This window comes from Caretta caretta, chromosome 3 (assembly GCF_965140235.1).
Source record: "Caretta caretta isolate rCarCar2 chromosome 3, rCarCar1.hap1, whole genome shotgun sequence".
Lineage (NCBI taxonomy): Eukaryota > Metazoa > Chordata > Testudines > Cheloniidae > Caretta > Caretta caretta.
The window spans coordinates 96,628,081-96,643,593 of NC_134208.1; the positions used below are offsets into that span (position 1 = coordinate 96,628,081).

Below are 15,513 nucleotides of genomic sequence, written 5' to 3' on the forward strand. Positions count from 1 at the left end.
CAGACACACCCCTGGAACCCCGACCTGGGATATTCTATCTACTACCCAAGATCCATAAACCTGGAAATCCTGGGCGCCCCATCATCTCAGGCATTGGCACCCTGACAGTAGGATTGTCTGGTTATGTAGACTCCCTCCTCAGGCCCTACGCTACCAGCACTCCCAGCTACCTTCGAGACACCACTGACTTCCTGAGGAAACTACAATCCATCGGTGATCTTCCTGATAACACCATCCTGGCCACTGTGGATGTAGAAGCCCTCTACACCAACATTCCACACAAAGATGGACTACAAGCCATCAAGAACACCATCCCCGATAATGTCACGGCTAACCTGGTGGCTGAACTTTGACTTTCTCCTTACCCATAACTGTTTTACATTTGGGGACAATGTATACCTTCAGATCAGCGGGACTGCTATGGGTACCCGCATGGCCCCACAGTATGCCAACATTTTTATGGCTGATTTAGAACAACGCTTCCTCAGCTCTTGTCCCCTAACGCCCCTACTCTACTTGCGCTATATTGATGACATCTTCATCATCTGGACCCATGGAAAAGAAGCCCTTGAGGAATTCCACCATGATTTCAACAATTTCCATCCCACCATCAACCTCAGCCTGGTCCAGTCCACACAAGAGATCCACTTTCTGGACACTACAGTGCTAATAAACGATGGTCACATAAACACCACCCTATACCGGTAACCTACGGACCGCTATTCCTACCTACATGCCTCCAGCTTTCACTCCGACCACACCACACAATCCATTGTCTACAGCCAAGCTCTGCAATACAACCTCATTTGCTCCAACCCCTCAGACAGAGACAGACACCTACAAGATCTCTATCAAGCATTCTTACAACTATACCCACCTGCGGAAGTGAAGAAACAGATTGATAGAGCCAGAAGAGTTCCCAGAAGTCACCTACTACAGGACAGGCCTAACTAAGAAAATATCAGAACGCCACTAGCCGTCACCTTCAGCCCCCAACTAAAACCCCTCTAACGCATTATTAAGGATCTACAACCTATCCTGAAGGATGACCCAACACACTCACAAAACTTGGGAGACAGGCCAGTCCTTGCCCACAGACAGCCCCCCAACCTGAAGCAAATACTCACCAGCAACCACATACCACACAACAAAACCACTAACCTAGGAACCTATCCTTGCAACAAAGCCCGTTGCCAACTGTGCCCACATATCTATTCAGGGGACACCATCACAGGGCCTAATAACATCAGCCACACTATCAGAGGCTCGTTCACCTGCACATCCACCAATGTGATATATCATCATAGAATCATAGAATATAAGGGTTGGAAGGGACCCCAGAAGGTCATCTAGTCCAACCCCCTGCTCGAAGCAGGACCAATTCCCAGTTAAATCATCCCAGCCAGGGCTTTGTCAAGCCTGACCTTAAAAACCTCTAAGGAAGGAGATTCTACCACCTCCCTAGGTAACGCATTCCAGTGTTTCACCACCCTCTTAGTGAAAAAGTTTTTCCGAATATCCAATCTAAACCTCCCCCACTGCAACTTGAGACCATTACTCCTCGTTCTGTCATCTGCTACCATTGAGAACAGTCTAGAGCCATCCTCTTTGGAACCCCCTTTCAGGTAGTTGAAAGCAGCTATCAAATCCCCCCTCATTCTTCTCTTCTGCAGGCTAAACAATCCCAGCTCCCTCAGCCTCTCCTCATAACTCATGTGTTCCAGACCCCTAATATATATGCCATCATGTGCCAGCAATGCCCCTCTGCCATGTACATTGGTCAAACTGGACAGTCTCTACGTAAAAGAGTAAATGGACACAAATCAGATGTCAAGAATTATAACATTCATAAACCAGTCGGAGAACACTTCAATCTCTCTGGTCACGCGATTACAGACATGTAAGTCGCTATTTTACAGCAAAAAAACTTCAAATCCAGACTCCAGCGAGAAACTGCTGAATTGGAATTCATTTGCAAATTGCATACAATTAACTTAGGCTTGAATAGAGACTGGGAGTGGCTTAGTCATTATGCAAGGTAGCCTATTTCCCCTTGTTTTTTCCTAACCCCCCCCCCCCCCCCAATGTTCTTGTTAAACCCTGGATTTGTGCTGGAAATGGCCCACCTTGATTATCATACACAATGTAAGGAGAGTGGTCACTTTGGATAAGCTATTACCAGCAGGAGAGTGGGGTGGGAGGAGGTATTTTTTTCATGCTTTGTGTGTATATAATAAGATCTTCTACACTTTCCACAGTATGCATCCGATGAAGTGAGCTGTAGCTCCCGAAAGCTTATGCTCAAATAAATTGGTTAGTCTCTAAGGTGCCACAAGTACTCCTTTTCTTTCTACTAGCTGTGTTTCAGTATGCTTAAGCTAAGTGCAAATGAGAGAGACAATTATATATACTGCAAACTTTCTGTGGATAACAGTTTAATATTAACCTCTTGGTGGAGTTTGTTTTATGATACAAAACTAGGTCATGTAAATCTCGACTGTCTCAGACAGGATCTCCTTGAAGTCTTTAAAACCCTAGCACTCAATCCCAGAAATTCTTCCCTTTGGTGCTAAGGGGTTAATTGGAATATCTGTGAATGTGTGTTGGTAGAGCTGATATTTGGATATCTTCCAGAACTTTCAGATACTGAATGATACGTCTAGGGAAGAGAGAGAGTCCCTAAAGGATACAAGGGCTTTGGGAAGGCGATCACTTAGTTGCTCTTTGCTTTGACTATCTGGAAAGTGGATAATCAAACACCTCCTTTGAGAAAATATAAAGGCTTTGATTCTGGAAGTCCCTGTGCAGCACACAACAAGGAGCACTAGGGTAACCTATGTGTAGTGACAAGGGTAAAGTTAAGCATTGGTCACAGCCCTCCATGCTGAATGAAGGCCCTTGCATACCTGTTTCCTTACTCTTTTATGAGGGCATGGTAAAAAAGGGCTGGGTTGTAGGAGGAGAATAAATATGAATGAGGAGACATGGCCCTAGATTCTCAGCTATGCCCCATATGCACAGGGCACAAGAGAGCCATATGTTGCTCCCCTGTCCTGGGACCAATTGTATGCCAGACCAGCTCCCAACAGTATTTAGGGCAGCTTCGTGGATTTAGAGACTGCAGATATATTCCTGTTTTCCTAAGCACTGTTCTGGCTGGCAGTTCTGAAAACACAAGCTTCTTAACATTAATGCTCATTATTATTATTTTACTATCCTTTAAAATTTCTTTTTTCTTCTCAGTAAAAATTATGTCCTATAACCCAGTCTTGTTGGCTGTAAGTGTGTTGTACTGTGCTGTCTCATTGAACCCAAGAAAGTCTGTTCAGACAGTGATTTAAAATGAAGATGAAACAGTCCGAGCCAGCACAAGGTTTAGTGGACTAATGCTCTCAACTCTGGTACATGCCAAGTATTTGTTTGATTATGTAACACAGAGATAGGTGAAGTTTATTTAAAGAAGGTATATTTGAAGGACTTTCAACTGATCCACATTCTCCAAGTGTCAAGAAATGGATGCATATGACTTTCTTTTTCTCCCAAGGATTGTTTGGCATTTTAATGGGAGATTGTTTGGATTTTTTTTACCCATGTTTTGCTTCATAATATACCAACTCTTAACTCTTGCTCTTCTTTCTTTATGCTGTCCTCCTAGGTCACATTCGACTGGGTAAGATGTGTATTGCCCTTCATAAATACTGCCGTTGTCTTTGGTATGGCTTGTTTAACACTGTGCCCTCTTTCCTTTTAACATTATTATCCCAGATAAAAACATGTTCCAGATCAGCCACAACATCTTGATTTTTATAGTGTGATCAACCTAGTGGGGTTATGGCTGGAGTATGTGAAAAGACCTTCAGATTGGATTCAGAATGTTGTTTACACATTCTTGGATAGATTAGCCAGGGATCTCAAACTCAAATCACCACGAGGGCCACATGAAGACTAGTACATTGGCCTGAGGGCCACATCGCTGACACCTTCCATGAGGCCCTGCCTCTTCCCACCCCTTCCCTGCTCCTATTCCAACCCCTTCCCCAAATCCCCGCCCTGACCCTGCTTCTTCTCCACCTCCTCCCCTGAGCGCATTGTGTTCCCACTCCTCCCTATCCCTCCTGGAAAGTCCTAAGCTGTGCCAAACAGCTGTTTGGCGGCGGGCAAGTGCTGGGAGGTAGGTGGAGGAGCAGGGACATGGTGCGCTGTGGGGGGAGGGGAGCTTGGCGGCCGCAGGAAATAACTCTGGGGGGGGAGAGTGGGGGTTGGGGAGCTTTGCGGGCCACAGAAAATAACTCTGGGGGGTGAGGGGAGCTTGGCAGGTCACGTGTTTGAGACCCCTGGATTTGATTCAAAATTCACATAATGGAGTTCAAAACATTGTTTCTCTCAGGCAAATCCATTTACATACAGTTCTGTTATCTCAGCTGTCCCTTGTTATTTGTAGAGGTTGGCGTATAAACAGCAAAAGCTCAGTACAAATTGTGTTTGGACAGCAGAGTTTTGTAACTATCATATCACTGATTAATTACCACCTTTTAAGTGAAACAATAATGCCCAAGTCCTGTCCTAAGATATACTGAGAAACTCCTGTTGCCTTCCACATGAGTCCTGAAGACACATTCAAGGGTAGAACATGGCCCTAACTAATAAAAATAAGCAGGTGCTGAGCCTGCAAAACACACACAATTGTGTTTAAGTTCAAAATGTTCAAAGGGCTTCCAGTAGAGTTGAGTTCCCTTTCACAGCAAGTATCAAAATTTGGGGGCAGGGGGAGTGTTTCTGAATCAGACTGGAACCAAATATTGAAACCCTTTATGAAACAGAATTACCATTCTCCACCGAACTCTGCTCAGCACCTAACGGGTTGAAGCTCCCACAGCTGTACAGGCCCCTTCTTAATAAACTCACTAGAGTTCTTTGGTGACTCATGTAACGTTAACAGCTGCAACAGTCACCATTCTAGGCCAGAGCTTCTCTCATCCTATAAATTCAATAATTTGGAGTGGCAAGAATACGCTCTCCTTATTTTTCTTTAAAGAAAATAAAATTGCATTGGTATGAGGAACTCAGCAAATTTTCTCCATACTCATGGCATCCATCACATGGCCCCTCCCAATGAATCCTGTTTTAATGTAATTTTGGATTAAATAATCTTTTTGTTTAGAGCTTATATTTGGTACATGTCTATGATAGTTGATGAGCAGCCTGCTCTAAATTATTCGGATAGGAAAGGAGCAGAAAACTGGAGCTATGTGGCACAAGAACAACATGGAAAATATGCTTGTTTCATTTAACCTGGATTGTTAATTGTTGCAGGCATTAGTAGGGGGTTCAGGAAAAGTGTATGTGATCCATTGCATTTGTGGAATGCTTGGGCTGTAGGGTTTGTACTTTTTAAGGTTGAAAGCAGTGTGAAATAGTTGAATGTTAAAACCTTGTTTTGAGTTTATTACTGAATGGTTATTGGTGTATTGCAGTATGTTAGGGTTTTTAAACGATCTTAACTAGAAAATATACAATAGAGAACATACCTGCATTGGCAGGAAGATGGGTTCATATGCCCAAATAGATCTTTCCACGTCTAATTTTTTATTTTATGTCCGTGTGTGTGTGTGTGTGATTTCTCCCCCTCCACTTACAGCAGTTTCATAGATAGACTATGTAAGTGCATGTCCAATTTATAAGGAACATTATAATGTACAATTTATGTGACTGTTTTTGTGTTTTAATTGTTATAATCACTTTGGTTTATAAGGCTCAAATCCTGGTGCCACTTAAGGCAAAGCACCCATTGTAAGACCAGGATTTGGCTGTCGATCAATAGTGAAAGTAGCAATAAATGGATTTTTGGTATAGTACATACTCTTCCAGTATATGAAGTACTCCTAGCCTGCATATTTAAATGTAGTTGGGAGCCATTCTTAATTTCAAATAAGAGAAAGTTTTATGTTCACTCTTAAATCCTAGAATTTCATTTATTCACCACCTACGGAGTTCTTTACAGGCTTTACTCTTCACAGGGACTAGAAAGGCACTTTCATACCCCTCTGCGTGATATTAGACTGCACATGCCTTGCTTTTGTGAACTGAAAAGGTTTGATTACATTATTGGATTGTTAGCAGGAGATACTCTGTGCAGTTCTTCTGAGCCCTATTCAGCCTCTTGATCAGGTGCAGAGGTGGTGGTGCACAGATGTTCTGTGATCAAAGTCAGGAGAAGAGCTCTTTGCAGCAGGAGCTGAGTACCAGCGCTCTGAATTAATAAATTGCCGTGTAGACTGTGTGCTGATCATGTTGCAAACTGTTGCTTATAGTGCTGTCTTTTCTCTTTCCTCTCCCTTGCTTTCACATGGCAGTTACTCTATTCGCCATTCCATAAGTATGCCTGCTATGAGGTAATAATGTGCCAACATTATTTGTATACACTAAGCTGAAGTAAAACCATATATACTTTATTTGGGGATTTGCTTTTCTTGGTCCTGACCTTTCAGCTTTTACTTGCATAAGTAGGCTAGTTTAAATCAATGGGATTACTCATCTGAGTAAGGGCTGCAAGACTGGGCCCTTTGGTGGCTTTTAATTTATTAACTATTCAAGTACTGTACAGGCTGTTAGACAAATGAGAGGGAGCTGAGAAGAATTTGAAGTGGATGTTTATAGATCCATATTATCGAATGTGAAATTTAAATCTTTTCACTGCATCTAGGAACTGTGCTATCATGTCAATGGGAGCAGTATCTGGCCCTTTTCTTTCTAAGTATCTTTATTAGACAAATTTCAGTAAATAGAAATGAAAAAATAAACCTTAAGGACTAAATACCTGATCAGATATCTGCTTCAGTATTGTTTGGACTTACAGGGATCAGTAGACCATGTCTCCTCTTCACTTGTTACAGTAAATGAAGAAGGGCAATATGTACCCAAAGGAAAGTAGTGATGCCAGAGGAGTCTGTTAGACAGTGGGTCATGATTAATAAATCAGAACACTGTAAATGGGTGGCTAAGTTGTAGAGTTAGGAGCAGAAAATGAGGGCACTAACCGTGCCATTCTCTTACTTCTCCAGGATTACATCTCCTGGCTCAGCTGTGAAGGCCAACATGGTTCTTCCCACTCCCCAGGCCTGCTTGCCTATACCCCACCTATCTGCATGGATAGGGAGTAGTAGCCCCAGGGATGTTGTTGTAACCATGATGGGAGTAGTCCAACTAGGAGATCAAGGGAGCACCTTAATCCCTCTGCTTGGGTGACTGTGATCCATGGTCTCACCCTAAGAGAGAGCATATGCTTATCACATCTCTTACGCCCACAGCGTGATTGTGATCAATACATTTTTCTTTTCCGCTGGCAATATTAAAAATCAAAAGCATTTAAAAAAAAGCTATGTTCAGTTTTTGAATAAAATAGGCTGGCTGGCAAGAGGACTGTCACTTGTGCTGACTAAAAAATCAGACTCCTCATGTTCATTTTATTTCTTCTAAGGTATTTTCACACCCGTGACTCTCACTCAAAGGGCTCATTTCTACCCTCTTTGGAGTCAGAGACAGAACATCAGTTGATTTGGTTAGGGGCCGAACTGGGTGTAGATAGATGCACACTAAGGGCTTACTGCCACTTAGGCACTTTAGGTGCCTAAATCCCAGAATCAGGCTCCATTGGGATTCAGAAACCTCCTGCTCAGCTGCTTCCAAACAATGCAAGTGTCTAAAACTGGTCAGCACCTACATGTTTGTTAAAAGTTCCATAGGCGCCGGTGTTTCTGTCTGTGTGCGTGCATGCATGCTGCAGCCGCATGCCGGGTGTCCCGACGCCCTACCAGTGATGCACCGACCAAGGGGAAATAGGCATTCTTCTGCTAACGTGCCTGCAGGCCCTGATCTAGTGAGCAGGCTCAGCGCTCATCTACTGGACTGAGCCCCCACAAACCAACTTACACAAAAGTTATGAAGGAGGTTCTCCTTCTCTCTTCCCTCCAGCTTATTGCCAAAATGGCACAGGCGCCAAACACCAAGAGACAGTTGCCGCTGCGAATCACAAGCAGAAGGAGGAACTTTTCTGCAGCTGGAACTTAGGTGCCCCTTTTCTAGAGGGGGTAGGGTTTAGCACACACCTCGGTTTGGCATCTCCCATTGATTAGCTTAGTCAAGGAGCTCCCTAGCATGCTGGCTTTTGTGAACCCCATGAGGTGCCTGTCTGTTCCCATTCATTGTATTGGAAGCCAAGGAACCTAACCCAAGATTTGTGAATCCCAGTGATTTTCTAGATGCTTAAAAGTTAGGTGTGGCAATGTTCAGTGCTTCCATGCCTCAGCTTCTTTGTGTCTCTCTAGCCCCAAGGGCCTGATCTTGCAAAAGGCTGAGATCTCCAGTTTCCATTTGAAAGCAATGGGAATTGAAGGCGCTCAGCACTTTGAAGGATCAGGCACTAAATTACAATGATTTTAAAAAGTCATTTTCATTGAATTTCCTACTATTCACAGACGAGTTTATTTCAGGGGGACAAAACAAATGGCTAAAATCAAGGAAATGCAGAATTAAGGCCAGCAGTCCCTTGGATCTAAGGAGGATACTATAAATGTATCACAGCATAGAGTAGCTGTCATAGAATAGTAAATATTCAGTTTAAATTATTACACAGATTCTGCTCTTGCAAATTTGTAACTTAAAAAAATTCTCATCAGATTAGTGCAATTGGATTTGAATGACAGCAGCACAAGCGTCTGCTAGTAGTACACTACTGATGTGTGGTTGCACACTGATAACCAGTCTTCGCTCTGTGCTGGGATCATGGTCTAGCAGAAATTGGGAAAATAAACTATGCCATTACTGTACACAGGTTCAGAACTGACACTTTTCTTTTTTATCGTGTTTTTCCTCCTAGGAATTCTCCAACTTTCAAATCGTTTGAGGAGAAGGTTGAGACCACTATCACAAGCCTGAAGGTAATGATTAGGAGCTGTGCTTGTTAAAGTGACAGCTTAGTCATCACTGTCACTTGTGCCAAAGGCAGATTGGATTTCATCCTTCCATGAAGGATTTCATGGAGCTGTAGTGCAAGGAAAGAAAATGAAGGCAATATGCAGAGAAATATTCTTTCTTTGCTTCTGGAATGCCAAGTAACAAACTATATTGTCTGTCCGCTTAAATAAACCGTCTCAACCAATGCCCCCATTGAAACAGGGAAGGTCGGGTGCTTAAATGGGGTGAACTGATGGATGGATCTATGCCGATTTACACCAGCATTGGATCTGGCCCAGAGTTTTGAATGTCAAGTACTAACTTCCCAGCTAACGTCAGTCTTTTCTCTGGATTGCCTCAAAACTGTGTAAAAGTCTGTACTGAAGGAAAAGTAAAGTATGACAACCTTGAGCTACCCCAATGATTAACCGTTGAGAGATCAGACATGAGGCAGTAGCACCTTTTAGTGTTACCACACGAACAGAGCAGAGCCGGGCACATTTGAAAGGCGCTAGCCTTTGCACCGTGCGGAGAGTGAGCAGAGAGGCCATCTTCCAAGCTGTCTCGTGCTTCTGATGACGATGTGTGCATAAAAAATGCTGCTTGGTTCAGTGTGGTGTAAAGATTCAGTGGGATCACAAAGTGCATTTTTTCTTTGTGCTGACTAGAGCTATATTCATCAACCTTCAGTCTTGAGACGAACTGAAAATGTTTGTTGCATGGGTGCCAGTGTCCCAGCCTCACTCCACAAGTGGGAAGCTGAGACGCACACAGTCAGCACTGGGAACTGAAGTCAGACCGCCAGGCTCCTAGGCCAGTGCCTTAAATATCCTCCCACCTCCTTCACTCCTACCACACTTTCACTTATCTCTCTATGCTCAACTGCCACAGTCACCCAAAAGAAACCCTTTTAAAATTGTACATTATGCATGAATGAGCTTGGAATTGCTGTGTGCGCATCCTGCTTAATCTTTATCCTCCCTGACCACATGCTTAATTTATAATGAAAGGCTCAAGCAATTAATTGCAGGGGCTCAAGTAATTTTTTTTACATTCACAACTGATGCAGCAAGCCTAGAGGTGCCAGGGCTCAGCCCTGGCACAAATTAAGCACTGCTCCCACCATACACACCTGTATAAGGAGGTGCAACCATCACATGGGCTCCCATGACCCCCAAAGGCCATAGCAGGATTCTCTGGGGTTTCCATTGTTCATGTCAGTCCCCCTTATCCATCGAGTGGGTTTTGTACATAATTATTTGCTTATAGTGAGGGTAGTTACTAGAGCTAGTGTTAGGCTTTTTAGTCCTGTTCGGTATTTATACTCCTTGTGAAGGCTTCACTAAGCCTTTCCTGCAATGTTGAGGGCCTACCTAAGATGGCCAAAGCCAAGTCTACTGGTTGAAAGCTGTGCACCTCCTGCTGCTCCATCACTGTCAAATGTACTCAGGGTCTGCTTCAGCAAGGGGCAAGTCCCCAGTCAGGGCCCAGTGTGTCAACTACACCAAATGAATGCAGGCAAGTCACCTCAGCTCACTTCTTAGAGGCCGTTCTGAAGGCATCAGCCTCTGACACTGATCTGCCTGCGGAACAGACCCTGAGATCCTGGTCTCATTCTGCTAAGTTTGGAACAAGTAGGCAAACAGGGTCTTAGCTAAATCATCCCATGTTATTGAGTGCTGAGGGTGCAAGTAAACCACCATCTAGGAGCTCTTCAGTCTCATAACTGAGGTCCTTAACCCCAGAGTCATGGGTAAGGGATCAGCTCCTATATCCAGAGAAACACTGAAGTCAATGCCAAGCCTTCATGGCAAACCTACTGCGACTTTCACGTACATTGTAACTCAGCATTGTTTTTCTCCCTTGGCACCAAGGAACAAGAGGAAAAAACAGTCATGATTTTTCAGCACCATGGTGATCAGGGAGGTTGATGGTGGTGATAGCTGTGGCCACTGTCTCAGTATCAAGTGCCTCTCTTCCCATACATCTTGCTGTCTCTAGCCTCCCTACCTCTTCAGATAAGGCTAAGGCCTGCAAGGGGCCAGAACTCCTCTACTTTCAACAGCAGCAGACTTTCCAGGGAGTGGGTCTGGAGGCGAGCAGAGGTCATTCTCCCATGAAGAGTGACCTAATGAGCTCTTGAGGAGGGGAGAACTTCCTTATAAGCCTTCCTGCAAAGAAAGGGGATGGAGGCATTTATTTTATTGTATTTTAAAAAGCAAACACTGGTCTCCAGCAGTCTGATGATGTCCTGTTGTAAGATTGCCAGAGCTGATGTTCCTTGGTGATCTCACTAAATCAAATGTTAATAACCTTGAAATTAGACTTTAGGCTGGACAAAGGGGCCTGAGAGTTATTGCCCAACTCTCCCTGAAAATCAATAGGGGCTGGGCATCTAACTCCCTGGAGTTCCTTTGAAAATCAACCACAATTTACAGATGAGACACAGGGGTGGGGGGAGGTTGGAGTTGCTAACACTTTGGAGGATAGAGTTAAAATTCAATGAGATCTTGATAAATTGGAGATGTGGGCTATAGACGACAAAATGAAATTGAACAGACACAAATTTCTTAAGGAAGAAAAATTAAATGTGCAAATACAGAATGGGGGATAATTGGCTTGGCAGCAGCACTGCTGAGAAGAATCTGGGAGTTGTGGGGGATCACAACCTCAACAATGCGATGCTGTTGCAAAAAAAGCAAATGAAGTTTTGGGTTGCATTAACCGAGGCATAGTGTGCAAACCACAGGAGGCGATAAAACCACTCTATGCCGCGCTGGTTAGGCCTCTGCTGGAGTACTGTGTCCAGTTTTGGTCACCAATGTGTAAAAAGGATGTAGAGAAACTGGAAAGGATCCAGAGGTGAGCCACAAAGATGATCAAAGGGATGGGAAATGCAGGCCATATGAGCAGAGGCTGAAGGAAATGAGTATGTTTAGTTTGGAAAAGAGGAGATTAAGGGGGGATATGACAGTGGTCATCAAATACTTGTAAGGCTGTCATTAAAAAAAAGAGAGAGAGAAAAATTGTTCTCTTGCCACAGTGGGCAGGACAAGAGGCAATGGGTTCAAATTACAGCACAGCAGATTTAGAGTAAATCTCAGGGAAAAACTTCCTAGCTGTAAGAACAGCAGGACAATGGAACAAACTGCCTAGGAAAGTCAGGGAATCGCCTTCACTGGATGTTTTCAAAAGGAGGCTGGATAGCCATCTGTCTTGGATGGTTTAGACGCACCAAATCCTGCATCTTGGCAGGGGGTTAGACTAGATGACACTTGTGGTCCTTTCTAAACCTATGGTTCTATGAACTACACACTGGATCTCAGCTAGGGGAATCCAGTAAAGCGGCTTTTATCTGTCACCTTAGCTCTGTTTTTTAGCTATTGTGGGCCAAAAAAAGGAAAAAATTGTAACTGGATTTAACAGCTGCGTTTTTAGGGTGTCCAAATTCAGGTGCCCCATTGTCTGAGTTGCTTTAAATTTTGCAGAAAACTGCTACATCAGTCCTAGATCTCAGGCTAACGTGACTTGTGGCTTTCACAAATGGGTCCAAAATAAGGCTTATAATGGAAAATCAGTTGCAGGCTTAATCATGGAGCAACTGCTGCCTGTTCATAACATGTCTCCATATCTATGGTCAGCCAATGTTGTTGTTTTTTTTCTTAAAACATCATCTATTTCCATGTGCAAATATCAATAAAGAGGGAATGTTTTGTAAATGCTCCTAGAATTCATAGAGATTTTCCAGCTGTGGCCTGTATTGCTCTGGGCAAGGTACTTACAATCCTGTACCTTATTTTATAGCTCTCTCAAACTAGACAAGCTGATCCTGTTCTTCATCATGTATCAGCAAATGAAACAAAGGATTACATGGGATTAACCCTTTGGAGACAAAGAACACAGAGTACATTTAATTATAATCATCTTCCTAAGCATTCACGTGGCTGAGTGTCTGGAAATGCTGTTTCAGCTGTAGAAAGGGGTAAAAATATCCCACTCTATCCACAGACCTGAATCCACTTGCAGAAGTGCTGCCATGGCCACAACTCAGAACTAAGGGACACTCTCAGGTTAATTCAAGGCAGCAATTACTAGTTTAATTGTCTAAATCTGCTGTTTGTCCAGCGGAGGAGTAGTTAAAGAAAGCAAATGCTTGGATGAGATGAGGGGACAAATGTGCTAGGGTTTGGCAAAGCTTTATTTACAGATTGAACATCCTAGCCTTTGCTAAAATCTTGTCAGGAAAATGCTGCTTCAAAGCAGTTTTATACATAGTTACTTACTTATTTTTAGTTCTTACACTCACTGTTTCTCCATAATCCATGTCTCTGGAGACAGGTTGATGCTGTGCATTTCCCTCAGGTGCCTCATTCATGGGACTTACTTCAGACAGAATTTATTCAGAAAGTAAATTTAAACAAACTTGGATCTGATTTTTTTAAAAGCCCTTAACACCGCTTTGTTTTCTCCAGTTATCAAATTGATTCTGTTGACTTCAATGGGTAACAACATCTACTCACTACTGCCCAATTCTGCCACCGTTACCTACATTGAATGGTACCTTATTTTGCAGAGAGAGCCGTTGCTTTAATAACACAGTGAGCTGCAACTCAACATATTAAAGGGAGGAAGAATCTAGTCCTACTGAGAAATACAATAAACAAAACATACTCATTAAAACAACAACATACACCCCTATGCTAAGGCTGAAATTTTCAAAGCACCTAAATGATTTGGATGCTCAGTTCCCATTTAATGTAATGGGCACTTAATTTCCAAATACCAGAGGCAGCTTTGAAGAACTCAGCCTTGATATTTAAAATGTTGTTTTTAAAAAAACAAAAGTATCAAAAGCTCTGAACACAAGCCCATTGTATGCTTTGAAGTGCTACCTACTCTGCAGGGTATGAGAACATACACTTCCTCTATCTCCATAGAAAAGTAAGTCAAATTCCTTTTAAAACAAAACATTGAGTGTGTGAGGGGAGGGGAAATAAGCAGAATGGAATGAGAAAAAAATCACTGTTTTCTTCACTTATTTGCCATATTTCAGACAAAGGTTGGAGGGACAAGCCACAGTGGGGGGAGTTTTGAAGAAGTTCTCAGTTCTACTGCCCACGCCAGCACTCGGGGCTCTATCACAGGCACTCCGCTTCCGGAGAACGACGAGGAGGAACTTCAGTGTTAGACTGTAGCCCCTTGTGGCCAGCTGTATCCTACCTGGTGAGACTTAGCCCCATAGTTTTTTCTATGCTTCCTTTCTACAGCCAGCTTGAGACATATGGCTTTGTAACCTCTTGAAAACGGCCTTACCCATGTGATACTGTGGTCATTCTTCCAAATGTATTGGTATTTTTACCATTAAGCATTTTTATACTCCATAGAAATTGCACACACCATCATTTCTTAATGTTCCAATTTCTATAATGTAACCAAACAGTTCTTGCTTTATGGTATTTTTCTCTCCACTGGTCCAGTTGTTAATTTCTTTGATTATTTATTTATTTAATTAAAGGACTGAATGTGTTTTTAGTATGCATGTTTCCACTGATGATGTAACCCCTCTCAGTGACACAACAGACAGATGGGTCTAGGACTGTGTAAGGATTTCTGTTGCCAGCAATAGCCTGTCCACCAGCTGTCCACCAAATTATACTATGCTCTTTACTGAGAAGAATACAAACATGACCTGAGCTGCTTAAGGAGTCAAACAGAATCATTTCTTGTTATACTGGAGCCTCTATTCCTTTTTCACTTCCGCAGTCTGTCTTTGAATTTCCTCTCCTAAAGAGGAACCCAATTATTCAGATGCAGACTAAGTTGATCACAGTTACTGTCCCAGAGCAGGAAACGCTACAGTTGAAAAACATGTTCTGTTACTTGCTGTTTGATAGACTTTTGATGCTGGGAACCAATTTCAGTATTAAACCAAAAACACAAACTACCTGTTTGCCTCCATACCATCTCACTGGATGAGTATGTGCTTCAGACTGGGCCAAATTATCCTGGGTTACTGAACTTCAGGGCATAATTCAGATCCTTGAATGTTAATTGCTTAATCTCCAAGAAACCACAATCATCTCTTGGATTAGATGCAGCATGATTTGTTGCATTATTTTAAGAGAAGGAACAGTAAGGTTATTATAGTATTGTCTGCCAGCCAGCCATTGGTGGCAGCAAAAGAAAACTTTGTCTAATCTGCAGCCTGGTTCCCCAGACTGAGATGAGCACAAGCCTATCAAGTATGAACATGAATGTGGGGGAGGGGAGAGAGGAATTTAGCCTGCTTTTAAAATAGGCCTCTTTAATTTCATCATACTGCAAAGCTTCAAATCAACTTTAGCCATTCTGTATCCTAGGCTTTGCTAAAAGCTTGTCAGGAAAATCCTGTATCAAAATGGTTTTTACAGGTGTTCTGTTTTTTTTGTTGTGTTTTTAATTTCTTACACTTAAAATTCTCCCATGTGACAAGTTGATTCTGAACGCATCTCAAATGCCTCTTTAATGTGATTTAATTTGCTTTTTGTGTAACACATTAAAAAAATTGTGACAAATGGCAAG

At 42.8% G+C, this 15,513-nt stretch overlaps 1 protein-coding gene across 3 annotated transcripts in view; it reads left to right on the plus strand.

Moving 5' to 3' along the window:
* Positions 1-15,512, plus strand: part of TPD52L1 (TPD52 like 1) — an 84,596-nt gene extending 69,084 nt beyond the window's left edge. Inside the window, exons 5-8 of one of the 3 annotated variants that reach the window (XM_048844641.2) lie at positions 3,656-3,670; positions 6,354-6,392; positions 8,876-8,936; positions 14,006-15,512. In XM_048844641.2, the coding sequence (XP_048700598.1) occupies positions 3,656-3,670; positions 6,354-6,392; positions 8,876-8,936; positions 14,006-14,140 (250 nt within the window). In that variant the 3' untranslated portion in view covers positions 14,141-15,512. The remainder of the gene's footprint in view (positions 1-3,655; positions 3,671-6,353; positions 6,393-8,875; positions 8,937-14,005) is intronic. The other 2 variants (XM_048844642.2, XM_048844643.2) reach the window with 2 other exon arrangements.
* Position 15,513: the final 1 nt, after the last annotated feature.